The sequence below is a fragment of the Lepidothrix coronata genome, unplaced genomic scaffold (assembly GCF_001604755.1).
Source record: "Lepidothrix coronata isolate B3197 unplaced genomic scaffold, Lepidothrix_coronata-1.0 Scaffold100, whole genome shotgun sequence".
Taxonomy (NCBI): domain Eukaryota; kingdom Metazoa; phylum Chordata; class Aves; order Passeriformes; family Pipridae; genus Lepidothrix; species Lepidothrix coronata.
Window position 1 is genome coordinate 2,165,623 of NW_016690280.1, and position 20,255 is coordinate 2,185,877.

General features: G+C 47.5%; 1 protein-coding gene across 1 annotated transcript in view; it reads right to left on the minus strand.

Annotated features, from left to right (window-relative positions):
* Positions 1-1,306: 1,306 nt before the first annotated feature.
* ADRB2 (adrenoceptor beta 2) overlaps positions 1,307-20,255 on the minus strand; it is a 32,493-nt gene continuing 13,544 nt past the window's right edge. The window contains exon 2 of the mRNA XM_017822946.1: positions 1,307-5,039. Within this exon, the coding sequence (XP_017678435.1) occupies positions 5,005-5,039 (35 nt within the window). The 3' untranslated portion in view covers positions 1,307-5,004. The remainder of the gene's footprint in view (positions 5,040-20,255) is intronic.

Genomic DNA, 20,255 nt, shown 5'->3' on the forward strand with positions numbered 1-20,255 from the left:
TTATGTGCTGCAATAATATTCTCACAGCTCTTTTCTCTGGATTGCTTTAAAGCTTTAGGAACTTTGGAAAGATATTTGGACACATCCTGGGATGTCTGGAGGCACTGGGGTGGTGTGTGCTCTTGGCAAATAAGGCTCACAGTTTATCCAGTCTCAAAACCCAGGGCTGACCCCAGAGCTCTGTAAATCCAGATACAAAACCTGGGAGATGGAGGGGATTCGTCCTGTTAGTTAGATAAGCCTCTCTAGTGTGGATGGATGGGTACTCGCGGCTGGCACTGAAGTGTCTAAGTCAAATGTGACTTTGGAAATGTTCTTGGGGAGCTGCTGAGTTTTTGTTGTTCCCAGTCACACTAAAAAGCAGAGGTATGGCACCACAGGGATCTGTGCACAGTTATGCTGTTCTGTGATAGAAGGCACATCAAAATCTCAAATTACCCTGGCAGTGCTGCATACAGGTCCCACTGGAACACTGTGGACCCAGAGAGTGCTGCTGCCTGAAGCCCTGTGCCTGCTGGCAGCCAGAGAATGGGCTGCAAACACTTAGCACAACCACTGCCTGAAGCATCTTTATGTATTAGGGCACTCCAGGATCTCCACTGTTTTAAATAGGGATGATTAATTGTCTCATCATGAATTCTGTTGGAAATGTGTCGGTTTTGATTCTTTCGTTGTTTGGGGACCAAAATTTCCCCTGACAAATGCTTCTGAAAAGCTGTAACACTGTCACTGCCACCCTACCCTGGGTCACTGGGGAGAACAGCTGGGGATTGAGAGGAGGAGTTAAGGAGCTTTCTGCTCCACCACTGATCTGAAGTGTGCGTAAGGAACCAGCCCATGGGGTGACACACTGCCGTGTGGGAGACTTCAGATTCCTCTGTTGTCATTCTGTGAAACCCTTGGGAGACTCAGCACTCTCTTTCATGTCTTTTTTCCTTCTCCTTGGTTTCTTTGACCAAACCTCCTCCTGCTCAGCCCCCCAGCACCTGCAGCCCCACACCCACTGCCTTGCTGTTGCTCAGCTCCTCCCTAGGCTGGTCCCACAGCCCATTCCCACAGCACCTGGAGATATTGCAACCCATCACTCAACAGCACCAGGAAGCTTAAAGGAAAAGCCCTGCCACCTGCTCTGGTGCATTTTGTGTTTTGGATTCCCCTGGCTATCCTGACTGCACCCAACCTCTCCTCCTTGTCAGCCCCAGCACCTCCTGAGCTGCCCTGGCATCTTTCCATTCCCACCATCGAGGTACAGTCCCCTCCTCTGGCACCAACTGATGAATAGGGTAAAAAAAAAAAGAAGAGTGGGAAGAGCAGGATTTTTCATTCTTTATTTGTCAGAACAATTTGTTCAGTGAGAAGAACAGAGCTCTTACAATGACGATGGTGCTCCAGCTGAGTTCTGCACACACAGGATCCCCACACAAGCTCTCCATGTGCATTGAGCCTGCCAATCCCCCCCACGCTCACAGGGCGTGGGGCTCCCTCCTTGCAGAGAGCTGTTGTTGAGATGGGGGCTTGGCTGTGCGCTGTCCCTAACAGGGGTCACTTCCCGTGGGATCATAGAGTCACAGAATGGTTTGGCTAGGAAGGGACCTTAAAGATCATTTCATTCCACCCCCTGCCATGGGCAGGGACGCCTTCACTAGACCAGGTTGCTTAGATCCCTGTCCAAACTGGCCTTGAACACTTCCAGGGATGGGGCAGCCACAGCTTCTCTGGGCTACCCGTTCTAGGGCCTCACCACCCTCACAGGGAAGAATTTCTTCCGTATATCTTGGGAAACAGGTGCTCACTGCCAACACTGATCGGCTTTTGGACACATCTCTGTGTCTGCCCCTTCCTTGCACCCCACAAAGCTTCTCAATGAGGGAGAGAGAAGCACCACAGCTGCTTGGGAGACTGGGTGTTGCCAGAACTCCGGGCTGCTCCAGTGGTGGGTACATATCCCTGACAAACTCAGCATGGCTGAATTAATGAACAGGCTCATCATGTGCCGAGCCATGGGAAGGACAGGGAGCAGCAGTGATCAGGGAGCCAGAGATGTTCTTGGAAGAGAAAGAAGAGTGCAGGTCAAGTGGCAGAACATAATGAACAGCAGGTATTTGAAGAGCATCACTAGGAATAATGGAATGAAGTTTTCAAGAGAAAATGCAGGTGGAAAACTAACAACAGCTCCTCACTTGGAGCACAGAGCAGTCTCCCAAAGGACAGCACAATAACCCTGGTGTCAGGGCATTTAAAAATAGACCCAGCACACCACCAGTAAGTAATATATGGAACAAGCCTGAAGGGCCAGAGGCAGTTGGATTTGTAATACACCTCTTCTGTCTCCAACTCGTACAGCTCTGCAAGGCAGTGATCAGCAATGAGCAGGTCACTGCTTTTGGGCCATGCTGGCAAATGATCAGAGCAAGTGCATCCATTCCACTTGCTGCAACCTGCTCTTGCACATCAGGGGATTTGTGAGAAAAAGAACTACATGCATGTCTCTAACCTGAAAACTAATCCCACAGATAGTGTTTCCAGTACATAATAAGTGACTAGAACCAGCCAAGAATCTTAGGAGGAACAGGTTTTGTTGGGAAATATTTCCAGTCAGCAGCCACACAGGTTTGGACAAAGCCTTGCTGGGGCGTCTCAGAGGGAAGGGTATGGGAGAAGCCAGGCTTTCCTGGAGCAGCTGGGAGATGCACCAAGGGATGTCAGTGTAGCCTGGTCCCTCCTGAGCGTGGGAGCTGTGGGAGAGTAGCAGGGCACTGGACAGCCACCCTCTCCCAGAGAAATTTTTCCCCTCTGCAGTGGGACAGACAGACTTTCCATAAAATGGGATATCTGACCATGAGTGGATGCTGCTGGTGTGCCAGTTTTTAGGCAAAAGGGGTAGAAGGGTAGGAACAGCCAAGGCTGAGCATGAACCACTACAGCACAGCTACAGCCCTGCCTCAAGAGGCTGGTCTCAAACTGCCTGTGTCAAATGGGTCTGTGATGGATGTCCAGAGCAGAAAAAGCTGCCAGGTTAATACCTGGTTTAATAACCTCAGTGAACACACTGGTGGGAACTTGCATGGCTGGGGATATGTCCTCCTGCAAGTGCAGAAACTGTAAGTTTGCTTCAGGGAGTGCTGGGAGGGCACAACCTGGGTGAGCAACTCGCACAATGTCCTGCACAAGCACAGATGCATGGAGGACATTTGGCTACAGGGACATTCCCAAGCTTATGCAGGCTGCAGCTGTCCTGCTGTCCTTCCCAACAAAGCTCTACCCAGCTTGTCCTTAGTTCTTGACAGAGCAAAATTGCACCCTCACCCCAGGGAGACTGGGGTTTCACTGCAGCCTTTTCCTCCTGCCTTGTATGCTCCCTCTGTAGGCATGTCCACATCATAGAATCATAGAATGGACACCTTCTGCTACACCAGGTTGTTCAGAGTTCCATTCAACCTGGCCTTGAACACCTTCAGGGATGAGGCATCTCGTTCAAGGCTTATCATAGAATCACAGAATGGTTTGGGTTTGAAGGGACCTCAAAGATCATCTAGTCCAACCTCTCCACCATGGGCAAGGACAGCTTCCACTAGAAGGTTACTCCTGGAAGGTGTCCCTCTCTCCTGCTCCTCTGCCCAGTCCCCTTGCACAGACACACCACACGCCCCCTCCCTCCATCCTCTCTTGGCTGAGGGTGTTTGTGGGGAGGTGGCTCATTTAGCAGCTTCACATCAAGCAGCAAGAAAATAAATAAATAAATACAATTGCACATGAGGGAAGAGGTTTGCAGCTGGAAGCCCAGGAGAGAAGGTCTGAGATGGGGCTCCCGGCACAGTTTGGTACCAGCATGTTTTGCCCAGGCCTCTGGGAGCAGCTCAGTGACCAGACATCTGCCGCTGCCCAGCTGGGCATGACAGTCCACAGCTGGGCCACCATCTGCAAGTCAAAGGTGCACATTTTCCTATGGTTTTTAGTCAGTTTTTCCTACTGTTTTCTGCCTGAGATCCGTCACTCCCTCCACATCTGTCTCTTTCACTGCTTAATGAGTTTTTCCCAATCCAAGAAGCAGGAGCTGAGCATGCAGCCTGTCCATATGCTCCTTCCCACAGCTGCAGGAGAGGGACAGATGCTCTATGATGTTTTGAGGCTCAGGTGTTACAACTTGGCTCCCAAGGGTGGCTGGTCATGCTAGAATGTGACTGCTTGCAAGTGAAACGACTGTCAGGTTCCAGCCTTTCTCCTGTCTGAAGTCCAGGCATGACAGTTGCACATTTGTTGGCACAAGGAGCAAACAAAGGCCACATTGCATCTGCACTGGGCAGGATTTGCCCTGTGCCAATCCTTCTGCTTGTTTGTGAGAGTCTGGGCCCCACATGATGTATATGGGCCTACAGAGAAGAAGAGGTAGACAGAGAAGACACCAGAAGGAGAAACAAGCACAGAGTAAGTCAAAGCAATCTTCCACACTTCTTCTCTCTTGGTCTTGGACAGATTCCTGTTTCATCTGGATCCCCAACCAGCACACGAACAGGCATCCTGCTGGTCTCCTGACCTGACCATAAGGCAGTGACCTTGCTGTGCCTCTTCCAAATCAGACGCTGGAGATGACCATGTGGTCCTGGTACTCCCCTTTTGAAAGTGCTTTCCAAGGTCGCTGTGCCCAGGAAACCTCTCTACCTTTTATCATGATTTAGACATCCCTCTCCTTCAGTTCACAGGGCTCCTGTAGCCTCTTTCCAGAGCTGGTTCCACAAGCAGTGACTCCTGCAAAGTGCCTCTCATAGTGCCAGTCTCCCGGTGGTGTCCTCCAAGGCTAGCAGAGCCTTTCCTGGTCCCCTGGTTATCTTTCACCAGCTTCTTCTTCAGGTGATGCACGATGGGCTATGGGTTAGGATGAAGACATTTGCCAAGGCAATCACTTCCCACAGCATCCCCAGGCTCAGGGAAGCAAGGCTGTGCTCCCACTCAATCTCTTCAGAGCCCTCATGAGCTCAGGATGGTGAGGAAGAGAGGTTGGTCCATTCAGCTCTTGACCGTTCCTGGACACTCAGGGATCTCTGTAGGATAGAGAAGAAAGAAAAAAACCCATTAGTTTAGCACAGAAGAGACTGGGGTTTAAACACTTTCATGGATAAGGCAGCCACAGCTTCTCTGGGCAACCTGTGCCAGGGCCTCACCACCCTCACACTAAAGATAAATAGATACATCTCTACAAACAGGTCAGCTGCCCAGGAGATGAGAACACATTTCTTTCTGCTTTTAATATCAGTGAATCTACAAAAGGGAAAAAAATGGGCTTTTTCTTGATTGTGGAGATACTCAAATGACAGACTTGTCAGATGGGAAAATGGGAAATTAATCATGAGGTAAAGAAAGGAACAAGTACAAAATATGCCTGTGTTTTTAATTTTTGAAAGTGATATTTTTTAATAAGTACATGTAAAAGATTATCATCTGTGCATGTGAGAAGAAAGCAGGTTTAAAGCCAGAATGGATCTGCACAAAGGAAAAAAACATATCTGTTCTTTGGGAACACAATGCCTCTCTCAGAAAAATTCTTGGTATCTAACATGAAGTTATATTTCTTGTGCAAATAGAAGATGAAGTTCCAACATGACAGAGATAATTCACAACAGTGTTAGTTGCCAGCATCTCTTTAAAAGGACTACTCACACTCCATCTGCCTTGCAAAGTATATCCTTCCTTCCTTCCTTCCTTCCATCCATCCTTTTTCAAACATTCACAACCCCAGTCTGTACCTCACCTTACTGGCAAGGATTGTACTGTGCACAGAAGGAAGAAAAGTCTTTCACCTTTTGTGTTTTCTCCTCCTAAAAGCAGCCCCCATGGACTGCAATTAGCTCTGTAGGTGCAGCCTGTGCAGGGAAGTGTGGGCTGGGGCTGACAAGTGTTAAATGCCAGGCTGAGGAGAAACTGATTTGCTAAATCAACTGGATTTAGATGATCTGAACATGTCAATCACTGCTGTTTAGTTTTCTACATGGGGCACTGTGGGCTATCAGAACCTAAAGGGATCACAACTCTATCACAGAAACACGGAATGTTTTAAGATCATCTCATTCCAACCCCTACTATGGGCAGGGATGCCTCCCACTAGACCAAATTGCTCCAAGCCCTATCCAACCTGGCCTTGAACACTTTCAGGGAAGGGGCATCCACAGCTTCTCTGGGCAACCTCTGTCAGTGCCTCACCATCCTCACAGTAAAGAATTTCTTCCTAATATCCAGTCTAACCCTACTCTCTTACAGCCTGAAGCCATTCCACCTTGTCCTGTCACTACAATTCTTTATGACAGCTGTTACCCAAAAGTCTTTCAGCTCATGATCTATTTAGAATATTGCTGAGATTTCCTTTGTGAAATAATACCAGCTCTACCATTCCAGAGGCAACAGCCTCAGCCCCACATTCATGCAGCACAGGACCAAGGACCAGCAGTTTAACCAGGGTGGAAAGCTCTCCCCAAATATGAAGGACAGATGATGAAATCAAGTGTCTTTCTGCAGTGTGGTATGCTAAGCATGCTGGAGTTTTTCCAGAACAAATCTGGAAACTCAGAGTGAAGCTTCTCTGCCCTTTTTCATCAGCTTGAAGCCAGAGAGCTCTTCTTCAACAATCCTACAGATGGAGCTTGTAAGCTTGCAAGAAAACAAGAACCATGCCATGAGCTCCCAGGGCAAAGCCACTTGTAAAGTTCGAATGAGAAGGAAGAGGGAATACTCTAAAATAATTGCATGTTTGCATTCAGGAAGTAGAACCACAAAGCACAGCGAGATTATGTTTCCAACTCTGCATCCCTCAGCCCCTGTGGTTTAATTGCTGCCTGTCATAACTGGAAAGAGTTTTGCTCTTTAGAGTGGTGCTGCTAAGAAACCCCATCCTTCACAGGCCAGTCCCCAAGAGCCTGGTTTAGTTCTTCCCAGGAATACAAAGGAAGCCAATGCTTCTTGATATCTCATGACAAGGTTATTATAATAGTGACTGTCTGGTGTTCGAAATCCAAGGCACACACAGTTTGATAGGAGATGAAGTCCAATGTCCTCTTCCTGTTGCCCCATTGGATGAGCTTCACATTCAGGCTCTGGTTTCCATGACAATAATCACAGTTTTGTTTCACTTCTGGTAAACTCCACCACTCCCTACCAGCGAAGGCATCAGTCAAGTTGTCCACCTCTAGTGAGAACAAAATGGGTGGTAAAACTGGAGCTGTGCTCTGTTAGCTCTCACTCCATCTCCATGGGGTCACCTTCTGAGTGTGGGACAGGGAGGTCACTGTCAATGGGGTCACAGAATCAGGCTGGGCTCCTGAAACCCGTGTCCTACTCTGTGGCAGCCCCAGGTTACCTGGTGGTTCACACGGACCTTGTTTCAATCTGCTGCTTTAAAGCAGCTACGCCACACATGACTGCACTTCATTGTGGGCAAACAAAGCCACTGAGAGCAAATGTGTGCTATTAAAAAAGTCACTTATGAACAATTAAGAGATTGGCCAGATGCCAACAGAAGAGGAGTGTAAATCAGCTTTTCTCCAGTGGCATTCGTGGAGCAAGGCTGGTGGACTTTGGGGTGACAACTGGGCTCTCTAACTTCTATAGAGCAGCCACCAGAAATCCAGGTACTCTTTGCCAAAGTCTCTTTAAGCAGCAAGGTTGTTTGGGAAGCCCTACAGCTTCAAGAAGAAATATCTAGTTTGTGTCTCCTTCTGCTTAAACCCAGAGTCTGAAAGGTGAAGCCACTGCAGAGAGAGGGACTGGCATCTCTTTTATAGACTCTCACTTCTAACCATTAGAAACAAAGTGTAGGAAAATCTAGAGAAATAAGTGAGTAAGGATTAACACCCTGAATGCTGCCAGCACAGGGTGCCTACAACTCTTTGTGTCCTCTTGGAGGAGAAAAGTGCAGCCGGCATTCCCACTCTTACAGACCAGCTCTTGGCACTAGTTGCAAGGGCAGTTCCTCCACACACATGCCCCTCTGCCTTCAGCTGGGACCAGCAGTTCCTCCATGAACTTCTGCCTGGTTTTCATCAAGATATGAGGGTACTGCTGCATTGCTCTCCATCATCACATCACAAGCCAAATGGTTGGATTCATCCCTGTATGACACTCCTGGAATGGTGTCAGACAGTGGGACTAATCACTTTACACAGGAGCATTGTTTTATCCTTTCTTTTCATTAATGACCTACTACATGGAGCTCTTTGAGACCCAAACTGTGGTGAAGTTATGACTCATTTTCATCAATTTAATGCCAGCAAAATCCATGGAACTGATCTCTGTTATCATCACTGTACCCCAGAGCAAATTCTGGCCTGCTGTTCAGTAACACAGTGCTAGAACATGCTGAGCCCAAGTTCTTTTGCACTTGTCTTGGTGTAAATCAGCAACATTCTGAAGTCAAGGAGTCTAACTCTCCTTTACACTGCCATCAGCTGACGTCAGCGGAGCAATTTCAGATTTATGCTCGTGTCATTGAGAAAGGATTTAGACCTAATTAATTTATGCTACAGTAAAACTGATGTGCAGGGGGAACAGGGTTTGCAGCACACAGCCCTGTCCAGGCACTGATGGAAGACAGGGCCAGCTACCCAAATAGCGGCATAATCTGAGGAATCCTTATTTATGGTCTCTGAATGTGTGCGCGCACGTAGGAAAGAGGTTTGGAAGATGGCAATTAAAATAAACAGCAGATCACTTCTCCTAAACATCTGCCTTGTAAAAGCAGAAAATCAGATGTTGCCGTGGAATGCAGGCTGTTTGCTGCTCCAAGTGACACGAAGAGAGCACAGCTCGCTTGACCTCTTCCAACATTTCCTCTGCCTTGAGATCTGAATTCCTCAGGGTTCACAAGTGAAAGCATAATATTCAAAACAGAAGTTGGCTGAAGAAACCTTGCAGCCTCTGTTCTTGACCTGTGCCTGTTCACCTGTGGGAATTTCAGATTTGCTCACCAGAGAAGCACAACGGGACGGATGGACCACCCGCATCCCACAGGGTCAGGCCACATGCTTCCATCTTGTTAACTACTTACCCAGCAGGATATCACTAATTTACATTCCCTTCTTTTGTTTCATTACAGCCTTAGAAGATGTGGAAGTCTGATGATGAAATCGTTTTTGGTCATTACTCACAAGATATCCCAGGCTCAAGGACAGCTACTCTGAAGGGTGAAGATCTGATGAGAAAGTAAAAATGACCTTTTCAGTCAATGGGAATGGACTAGTGCCCACATAGTCACAGTGGGAGTTTGAAATGCCTCCCATGGGGCATTTCCCAAGGGTCAAGGAAAGGATGAAGAGGGAATAAATTCCCACTCTGACCCTAGGCTGTAGATCAGCAGTAGATTGTCTTAGTGCTTTGCTAAGTGGTTTTGCAAATCAGGAACTTGAGTGATAGGAGGAGAGTGAACTCAAACTGAAAGACAGTAGGTTTTGATTGGATATTAGGAAGAAATTCTCTCCTGTGAGGGTGGTGAGGCCCTGGCACAGGTTGCCCAGAGAACCTGTGGCTGCCCCATCCCTGGAAGTGTTCAAGGCCAGGTTGGATGTGGCTTGGAGAAAGCTGGTCTAGTGGAAGGTGTCCCTGCCTATGGGAGGGAGTTGGAAATAGATGATCTGTAAGGTCTGTTCCAACCCAAACCATTCTGTTATTCTGTGATTCCCTAAATCTTAGATTTGTTTCACTCCATTTGAAATGTACACTGTGGAAATCTCCATTGAGAGCTGGATTTCCAGAGCAATGGAGCCCAGTCCTCAGACCAATGTAGGTGCCTGCAAGGCAGGTGAATAGCTCTTCTCTAAGCATCCATCAGATTCAGGGTGGAGTGAGGCAGAGGAAGATGGAATTTCACTCTATAGTCCTCCAGTACTCTAGAAAACAGAACAGTCTGTCAGCTTTGCAATGCACAGTCTCTGCATCTAAACAGGTCTCACAGCCTAGTCAAGACTGGCACAGATTGTCTACAGACTCTCCCCTCTTTCCTTTCCTGTCTCTTTAATTTCTCCTTGGAAACTCTTGCTATTTTATCATGTGTCAGCAACCTGTTATCTACCATTTGCCAACAATTCCTCCTATAACCTTTAAACAGCATATGTTAAAAGTGCAGGGTGTGAAAAGAATCCTAGGGCACAGCAACAGGAAATGAAGCATCAGTTGCTTCTTCACAGATCAAGGTAAAAGAAGAACCTGTTAATGCATGATAAGAAGCCAAAGTGTAACATAAGGGCACAAGGAACCCCAGCGGGTACCAATCCCAGACTTAGGCTTATTTGTGATCACATTTACTTAGGAGAGGAAAAAAATTCCATCTCATCCTTTTCAGTTTTCTGGAACCCAAACCTGTGTTTTAGAGCATCTCTGTACTTGTCTCTCTGATGTGATGTTCCAAGTGACACATGGTGATGCCCCTTATTTTATTACAGGGCTCTGACACAGCATCTTTCCTCCACAGAGTTCATCCACGACTCCTAGGTCACAGCCTCAGGAATGGCTGGAAGTGCCTGTGGACATTTTATAATCTATCCATCAGCTCCTTCCCCATGAGCTCTCCTATGCGAGAGGATCCAGCAGCCAGTGCCACAAAGCCAAACTTGGACACAACTTTCCAGTTAGTGTCAGTTCTTAGCACATGCCCAGCTTGCTCCCCACCACGCAAGCACTAAATTAACTCAACTTCTCCACTTGTTGGATCTGGTATCAAACCCATCTGAAGATCCAGGTTCTCTGTGTCCTTTATGACCACTCGAAGAACACAGATCTCCCAAGATTAGGGTATTCCTCAGCTCTGCCAGGCTCTTGGTGAAGATCACTGGCTCCTACATTGGTGCAGATGTCAGTTCCATTGCTGAATCCCAAACCTGCATCTTCACTTACTTTGCTAAGAAATAATGTCCTCATCAAATTCTAGGTTTGAAGGACTACTTTTTTTTTTCCTGGCAGAGGCTCACCAAAGTAACTCTGGAAAGCAGCCAGAATGTGAACAGCTGCAAAGCAACAGGCTATGTTATCCTATTTCTCTTGCCCCAGCTTTTCTAAGGGGATTGTTTGTTTATTTTGTTGAATTTTGGGGAAGTGGGAAGGACATTGTTTGCTTTGGGGTTTTTTCAATCATTGAACAGATTGAACATTGTTCCCAACAGAGCAACAGCTCTCTTTGAAACTGTTAAAACTGTAAAATCCTGCAATCTCCAGCAGGAGCTCTTGATTGTTGGAGTATTGGGAGACTTGTGAAATGCTTTTCTGGGGTTTTATGTTTGGGGTTTTTTTGGCAAATAGTGATTTTCCTCACTGTGTTTTCCTGTCAATAGTGCAATGCATTAGGTCATGTGCTGCTATTACACACTCAACTCTTTGGAGTTGATAGAATTCACTCAAATGTAGCAACTGTGAATATCAGGGCAAGTGGGAGGACTGTAGGAAGGGAAGATACTTAATGGAAGCCGTAATGGAAGACAGTTACTTTGAAGCAAATTTAAGGGCCACTATGACAGAGATTATGCCCAGGTACCTTCCCTGCCCTGCTTTTAGATGCAAATCCTCATACGAAAATAGCAAACAATGGTCCTTTGGATGAGGAAGGGCCAGGGATCTGACAGAATTGGAATATCAGCAGGTGCCTGTGAATGCCTGGAGGGGATTCACACTAAAAGGCTCCCACATTTCAAGAAAGAAATATTTGTGGACATTTGGCTTCAAGCAATGAAAATCCTTCCCCAGATTTAGCGCCATCACATGTGGAATTCAGGTCTGAACTCTGATTTCCTACAGTTGTTCCAAGGATTTCTTGGACAACTTGTAAATTGATTTTGGGTGGTCTGTTTAATTGTTTTATGCAAAATAACTTGGGGTCAGGGGAAAATGCTAAATGAATTTCTATTTTAGAAAGTCCAGTAATGTCACGGGACAGCTGCCTGGTAACACAGTGAGAGCTCAGCTAGGATTTTGTTTCCTACCACAAAAAACAGGGATATCCTGTGGCATGGGGAGATGCCTACTTGAGAGGATCCCTCTCAGCTCAGTTGAGGGACTCCATGAGCTGGCAGCAGCCACCACAACACTCCAGTGAGAAATTGTTCTTAAAGGTCTGATTTGAAAGACCAAACACAGAAAATTTGGAGTAAAGCTGTCAAGGTTTAACAGAAACCATCATGAAGCCATCACAGAGTCCCTCAAAGCTATATGTCCCATCACAGGGTCCCTCAAGGCTATGTCCATGCTCTACTGGTGCAAGGATCCCACAGGTAACAAGCAAAAGCAAATCTACTCCTTTTCCCTGTAAATGCCTTCCTTTTTACTGAATAAAGTGGGAGGAATGAGCTTTTCTCATGCCCAGCATATCATTGCTAGTAAAGAGGAACTGAGCCAGAGATCCAATACAAAACCAGTGAGCCAGCTGGAGATAAGGGAATGGGGAAGAAATCTGGAGAATACAGATCTCTGCTTCCAGTCCACTGGCATGCATCCAAACCAGCTGTCCCGTGGCTGACCAGAGCACAGAATCTCTCTTTTTAGAGGAATATGGTGCATTTCCTACATTCATACACCCATAACTGGCAGTCACAGCTCCCCACACTGTTCTAATCTAAATTCTGCCTACTGAACTGAGCACTTCCAGCATGGCTGTCACCTTGAACAAGGGACAGGGACACAGGTTGAATTCAGGCCAGGAGAAACCAAGGACTGTCATCCCTCCCTTTGGAAACACAGAGACTTAACATCCCTGTTTGTGCTTTGCTGTGAGCTTTTGTGATGCTGCTGTGGTTCCCTTGAGACTCTTCCTTGGAGGACAGGCAGCAAGAGTGCAGAGAACACCCTCACTCCATCTCTCACATGCAGCTCTGTGGCTGCCTCTCCTCACAGGCAATATTCCCATGCAAGGCTCCAGTGAGGATGATCTCTGATCCCAAGGGCACCAGTGCAACTGCAGTGGATGTGGGAAATGGCTTGTGACTGAGTCCCTTATCCTCAGGCAGCCTAAGAACCCCACACAGAGCCCAGGGAGGCTGAACAAGCTGCTTCCACCACAGTCACTAGTTGCTGTGCCCTGCTGAGCCTGCTCCACACACCCCGAGCTGGTGGCTGCTGGGTTTTCCTTTCCTACTGGAAAGGAACGGAGCCTTTCCAGGGAAGGACACGGATGGTTTGTGTCCATCCACCTCAGACACTCCTGCTGCCCAGCCCGTCTCTGCACTGCTCTCCTCCTTCCTCTGTTACAGCCAGAGTGTGACGTGCAGCAGCACTGGCCCCACGTGGTGCCAGAAAGGATCTGAAGCGAGGCCAGACAGAGGAAATGGCTCCTGTGACCCTCCTTGAGAAGGAAGGAGGTTCTCCTGCCTGCAGCCTCACCATTGTGGTGTGTGGCTGGTGGCTGGTGTTGGAGCGTGGTCCCACTGGTGGCTCGGAGGAAGGAGGAAGGAAAGGCATTGGCCTGTTTACATCAGCACAAAAGCATTTCCCTCATTTTCAAAATGGTGCATTTCATCTGCTGATCTCGAAGCACTCGGGAAAGAAGCATTGTCTCTCCCACCCAGCAGATAAGGGGTTAGGATCTGATCCAGGGCAATTAGCTAGCCAGCACCACTAGTGACATGAATCTGGTTTCCAAATCTCCAGTCCTCAGCCAGCTCTGCACAGCTCTAACATCTCCTGATGAACGTGTGAGCTAACACTGGGGCTAAGTTTATGACTAACAAGTCTAATGAGGTAATGTGAATACTAATTTAGACTCAGAGACATCTCAGATGCCATTTTACTCACAAAAAAAAATATAAATCTTTATTCTAATAAATTCCTTTCTTACCCCTAGAAGAACTTGCTCTCCAAAACTGTGCATTATCCACCTGCTTGACTTCTTGGGATGTGGAAAAGAGGACAAGGGACAGGGCAGCAGCTGCCCATGAGGGGTGATTATGAGAGAAATTCAGTTCTTGTAATTTCCAATCACTCCATCGCAGTTTCATATTTGACAGGACAATTCAGGCCATGGGACAGCTCAAAAACAGCTGTTCCCAAATGTAACTTTGGTGATGTTTTTTAAGCATCACAGCTTGGGAAGGAAGGAGGAAATCACCAGTTTCGGTTCCACTACCATCCTGCTGCTGCAGAGGTCTGCACCCAGAGAGGTGAAAGATCTCAGAGGCTGCCCTGGGCAGACTGGTTCGTTCAGGGCCTCAGGTGCCTTTCAGACAGACTACAGCAGGTGCTTGGGGTGAAAGGAAAGTTGCTTTGGTGAACGAGAATCGAAGCAGAAAGAGAAACTGGTGAAATGTTAATGCTCGAGCAGGGTAGGAAACGCTCTCTCTTCTCAGGAGGGGCTAAGGCTCATAAAGGTCTTTTTTAGAGCCTTAAATTCTGACAAAGTTTGACCTGTTAAGGTATTGCTGCTGCCACTGGGAAGTAAGAGATACGCTGGTGCCCCTTGGGATAGTTGAGGGAAGCTCGAAAACTTGTCACTGCCACAAACGTTAACGGTTCAGAAGGGAGCAGGCAGAGAACAAGGGAAACAAAGGAAAAAGAGAGAAGAAAGGAAAGCCACAGGTTTTTGAAGTTTTCTTAAGACAGACTTTGGGATCCCATACAGTTTGCTAATGTTTGGGGAAAGGCAGTTGCTTAAGTGATTCAGCACAAAGGAACCATCCGGAGACTTCGAGTCCTTCCCCTCCGGTGGCAGCAGCAACTCTGACTAGTTACAGAAATAACACAAAAGGAGTATAAACAGCATGGCCATCCCCGTGACAGCCCTTTCTCCACAGCCAGGCTGCACAATGAGACTGTCCTGCAGGACACACGTGGCTCTGGGGAGGTGGGTGTGGCATTAACCCTTTCTTAGCATGGCAGGGGGGTTGGGACTAGATGATCTTTAAGGTTCATTCCAATCCCTTAACATTCTGTGATTCTGTGAACACCCCTGCAGACAATCCTAACCTGTATATGGCATAACAAAAAGCAGCTCCCCCCCCCTTTATAGGGGCTCTCAGCAGAAGTTTCTCACCTCTGCTTTCTAAGACTAAAAAAGCCTGGAGAATCCTGAGCTGCAATGCCAGTGGCCTCCTCTCAAACAGCCAGAGTGCAATGAGGCATCAGATAAGGTTGTGAATGTAGCAGAGCCATGCAGGGCTGCAGTGCACAGCACTGAGGTCAGACCTGGGGTGGTGTGTCCCCACATGATGCTGTCTCCCATCTAAGGACAAGAGGAAAATCTTTTGAAGACTGAGCAACGTATTATGCCCCTCAGACATTCTCTACCCACATACATGTGGAGTGTCTATCAGCACTCCTTCCCACCCCCTCCTCACAGTACTTCATTTATTAAAAATGAACCTATTTTTCACCTCACACAGGAATAATGGCCAGTCTTCGCGAGCGAAGATTTGGGAAAGGTCATTAACCCTTCGAGCCTGCGCAGTGGATTTTTTTAGGTGAGACACAGCTTGCGCTGAACTGAGCCCACCCTTTAATAACCTAATAGCAAACACATTCATTTCTCACTGTGTGTGCTGGAGTCACACAAACAACCTGAAGGAGAGTCTAAGTGGCAATTACCCCCACTCATGGTTATATCCATGTATGTTTGGAGGACACTGCTCTTGAGGAGTCCTATGGATCCATCATCCCATTAAATCAGTGACAACTGTATTAGCAATGCATAATTGCAAGAGTCAGGGAGAGAGACAGAGCCTTAGCTGTCCTTGTGCAACACATCACCAACAGTTTCAAAAGCAGCTCAGGAGCTTAAGTCTCATTTCCAAAATTGCCTTGGGTAATTGTTCACTCAGGAGTAGCTGCTACTTGATGAGAGTAAGTCCAATTCTTTTTCCCTCATCCTGCTCACCCACATCAAAGGGTGAGGCACAGTGGTTTGTGCCAAAGACGATAAATACTCCCAGGGTTTACAGAGCCAAACCTGTGTGGAAAACACTCAGCCTCGCCACGGCCGAGTTCACACTATGCTTTGGTTCCCTTCATCAAGGCGAAGTGAAGCCGCCCGAGCAGGGGCTGGCACGAAGTGATGCTGATGGTATCACTGGCAGACACAACACAGCCCTGCAGTGGGCACAGCGTGAAGGCAGGGCCAGGAATCCATGGGTGGAGCAGGCATCACACCTGGGTAAACACAACCCATTTTCCCAGAGCCCAACTTCAAGCTGGTTACTGCACCACGGGCAGCTCAGCCCTCAGGGGCTTTTCTGCTTCACTCTCTGGCAAGCACCTTCTTCAGTGAGTGAGCAAATGGTTGGCATCTGCCATGGAGGTATAAAAAGATTTCCCTGCGGGGTGGAGCTCAATATGTTGATGATCTCATGGTTTCAGTCACGGTGACCTGCTGCACCCTGGATGGATGCATCCCTTCCTCCAGTGCCCCTGCCCTTGCCCTTCTTCAGCAGCAGCTACTTCTGTCTTCAGCTGAGTTTTCAGCCAAGGAGGCTGGAATCACCTTACCCACCCTTTCCAGGGCAAATCTCAGTTGCACAGGACACAACAGCAAACCCTGTCCTCCTGACCCGCTCTGGGCTCAAAGTGAGACAATCCTTGCAGAAGAAAAAGCCCAGGAACTTGCAGAAATGGCAGAGGTAAAATGTTAAAAGGACACAAGGTTCTAATTTCAGTCACTTATTTACTGTAATTTCCCTCCTGTTTAGGAAGATCCAAATCTTACCTAACAGCATCCTGACCCTGCTGGGAAGCCCAACTGTAACCTTAAACCCCATTTAAAAATAGGTGGTCCTAAGACTTCTGCAGGAATGAGAGCCCTGGTATTCATGAGGGGTTCAAGTAACTCGTCTGCAGCCCTCTGATGGTTTGATATGGAAGGCTTTCAGGTGTGTTATATTTTAAATCAGTTTCATTGTTAAGACAGCACTGAAATCTGAAGGACCTGAACTTCTTATAGAGAGTGACCAGCAGCTATGGGACATTGTCTGATTCCTCCACATTTGGCCCTGTCATACAAGGGCTCACTACAGTGACAGGAGGACAGAGTAGGGCTCAGGACCACAGAAGTTTCCAGCTGCCAGCTGAAATGGCCAATAAAGAACCTCTGATGTGCAATTAAAGAGTGCTTTCTGTGACAAAGAAATCCATCCAGAGGGGTGTGGAAATTATAACTGAACTTCTCATAAATTACTGGAAGTCAAACGTTAACAATTTCCATGTAAGGAAGATGAAAGGCGGAGCGGGTGGAATGCATACATATATTCAGCTCCATTATTCTCGCCTCAAAAACCAGTCCAGCAGCCCTTTAATCACTCAGCAGCTCATCTCTAAGTTGTCTCTATTATTAACAACAAAGTGCTTGTTATTTCCATGGCCATCCTTTGAAGAAGCCAGGGATGGGGGTGAGGATGCCTGTGGTGAGAAACGCGGCACAGCACAGACATGGGATGAGCAGCGCGGGCAAGGCCGCGGTGTGCCAGCTCAGGAGGAGTGATCAGGACAGAGCAGCTGTGAGCCAAGGGGCAAAACAGGGACGAAGGAGATGGTGAGACTCTTCTATCCAGGGAAAGGGTGAGCATCTTGTAATTCTGCAAATGGCAAACACAGCCTGAAAAACTTTCAGGCAACTTCTGAGCAGGGTATACCCATTCCTACATTTGCACTGCAGCAGAGAAATCTTTCACAAATGCACATGACCTAACAGGTCTAGTTTCTCTTAGTAATTTTAACAAACAGTAATTGGAACTCCTGGCTGAAACCACAGGGGATTTCCTCATGCAAAGCTACAGCATGGACCTGGCTCTGCTGTTGCTATAATTAGCATGTGTATATAAAAGTACCATTATCATCCTGCGACTTCTCTGGCCCGATTTGCACTGATATTCATGATGAAATTGCCTCCTTAGCCTGGCTTCTCATATCACTCCACTGAGAAATGAGGTATCTGTGGATGAATCACACAAGATGGGAAGGGGAAGGAAGAAAGTTCTTCAAACTCAACCTTTTTTATCAGCAGCTGAAGGAAAGGAAATTAACGGGTACTTAGGTTAATGAAAATGGGAAGCTTGCAGGGAGGCAGTCACTTTTAGAACAGTCAGGATTACTCAAAGCTAACAAATATAACACAAAATGGCTTTTTACTACTACTAGGTAAGGTTGTCCTTTTGGTGCAAAGGGTTGCATCTTATCCTTCAGTGGTCTAGCCCTGGTGTCTCATCTCCTCTGTCATGAGGCTGAATGATAGTTGTCTTACAGCCATCCTCACAGCTCTGGCAAAGTAATAAAAGGGTTTCATCATTAGGTGAATCTGCACCAGGCAGAGTTCAGATTCCTGCTGCGGAAGCCAAGAAAGGACAATATCTGGTAGTTGTGAAGCATCTTCTCTCCAAATTCCTGGACACAGAGTGCAGGGACACTGCCCTTCCAGGCACCATGTGCCTGGCAGGCTCCATGTAACAGGCGGCACCGAGATGTGAGATGAGTCACCTCAGTGGAGCGCAGACTCAGCGCGCTCTGTTTCTAATCCGGGCCCTGCATCGTGGATGTTTGTCACTGCAGCACAGGGTGATATCTTCACGCTGTATTTCTTTCTTCCTGCAACTCAACGAGCACCTCATAATAAAACCTTTGTGCTTCACAGAGGATTGAGGTCTCCAGGAATTACTTACAAAGCCTGAATGAACATTTCAGGCTGTACCAAGTCCCATGTGTTTCTGTAACAGCACAATCTCTACCCAGTGACTACAGACCCAGGCTGCTGCTTTTCAGGGATGGCTACGAACACTGGTGACAAGGAGTATTTCCATGTTACTGCAAGGGCACCTTTCACAGCAAGACGATTCCTGTCTAGATTTGGACCATGGGTAGTTTTACATCCCTAATACAGCCAAGGTCCTGCCCAGGTCCCCATCCTGTGGCCTCCCACCTTCCTGCTTTTCTTGGAGCACAGTGCAGCTGCAGGTCACTCTGCATATCCTCTGGGGCTGCTCAGGGCAAAACCACCTCAGCAAAGCAGAACTAACACCAGACACGTACCAGGCACTCATATTCCCACAGGCACTGGAAATAGCACGGCCACAGGCCCGCAGCCCCGTTCACCACAGGGACAAGTGTGCACGATGGACAGACCAGGAGCGGTGAGCTATGCTGACCTGTCCCTTCCAAACAAACCACAGCTGCTGGTTGGCATGGCCCACATTGTGGAGACACCCCAAGATTATAAACAAAGAGCAAACTAAGAGCAGCAAAAACTTCTGGGAGCAATGCTGATGCCAAAGCCCAAACAGCATCCCTGGTGTCACCAAGTACCCAGCCTCTTCCCATGGCTCTTCTCCAGGGAAAACCCCATCTCCCCTTCAACTTTTCTAGTTGACAAAGTGGTGATTAGTTGGACTTGATGATCTTAGAGGTCTTTTCCAACCTAAATGGTTCTTTGATTCAGTGATTCTGCACTCACACCTCCTTATCACCAAGGCCATCGCCTCTCCAGGGGGACGGCTGTCCTGATTTGTCTCCATACCTGTCAGACACTCACTGCAAAGGCATTCATGCCTCAAGAATGACAGGAACGCCTGCTCCACACCCTCCAAGTTGTGCCTTGGCAGGCAGCAGAGCGGCCTTCGAGAAGGAAGAGAGCTTGCTGCTCATTCCAGAAGTAGTCATCCTCTACAGAAAGGGAAGGAAACTGGAAGGGCTCAGAGGAAACCATGAATTATTGCTTTATATAATCTTGTCCTGTGCCAAAGATTGGGAGGGGATTTCCCAAACGCATTGGCTTGTCTTCGTGGCTTCTGCAAGGAAGAGGAGGAAGAAGATGCTCCAGAAGAGAACCAGGTTGTATGACTCAAATAACCCAGCTCCAGAAGGGGCTAAGGGAAAGAAAGGTGGTATAATAAGGTAGACTACATTTTTGGAAATGGATACCAGGCTTTTTTCATCTGTTGTCCACTACTGGTTTTCTCTGGGCACCTCTATCTACATGTGAAGGCTCCTAATAGAAAACACATTTAAAAATGCCTTTTTAAGCCACCTCCTAATTCTTTCAGCCCTCATGGGCATCGGAAGTTAGGAACACCAGCTAATGCCAGCCAGAGAACAAGCAGGCACTATGCAAGCATGTCTGTCCCAGTTTCCATATCTCGGCACTGCTCTCCCCAGCTGCGGCTTTTATTCAAGAAACAATAAATTTGGCAAAGGCTCTGCTTGGCCATTTGATCTGTGGCACTTTGAGGGAGACTCTCAAGCGCTGCGTCCCATTCATAGGAGCTGTGTCTTTAACAAACGTCACGTTTGTTCCCCTAACTCCTCTGGATTCTACTGGGAAA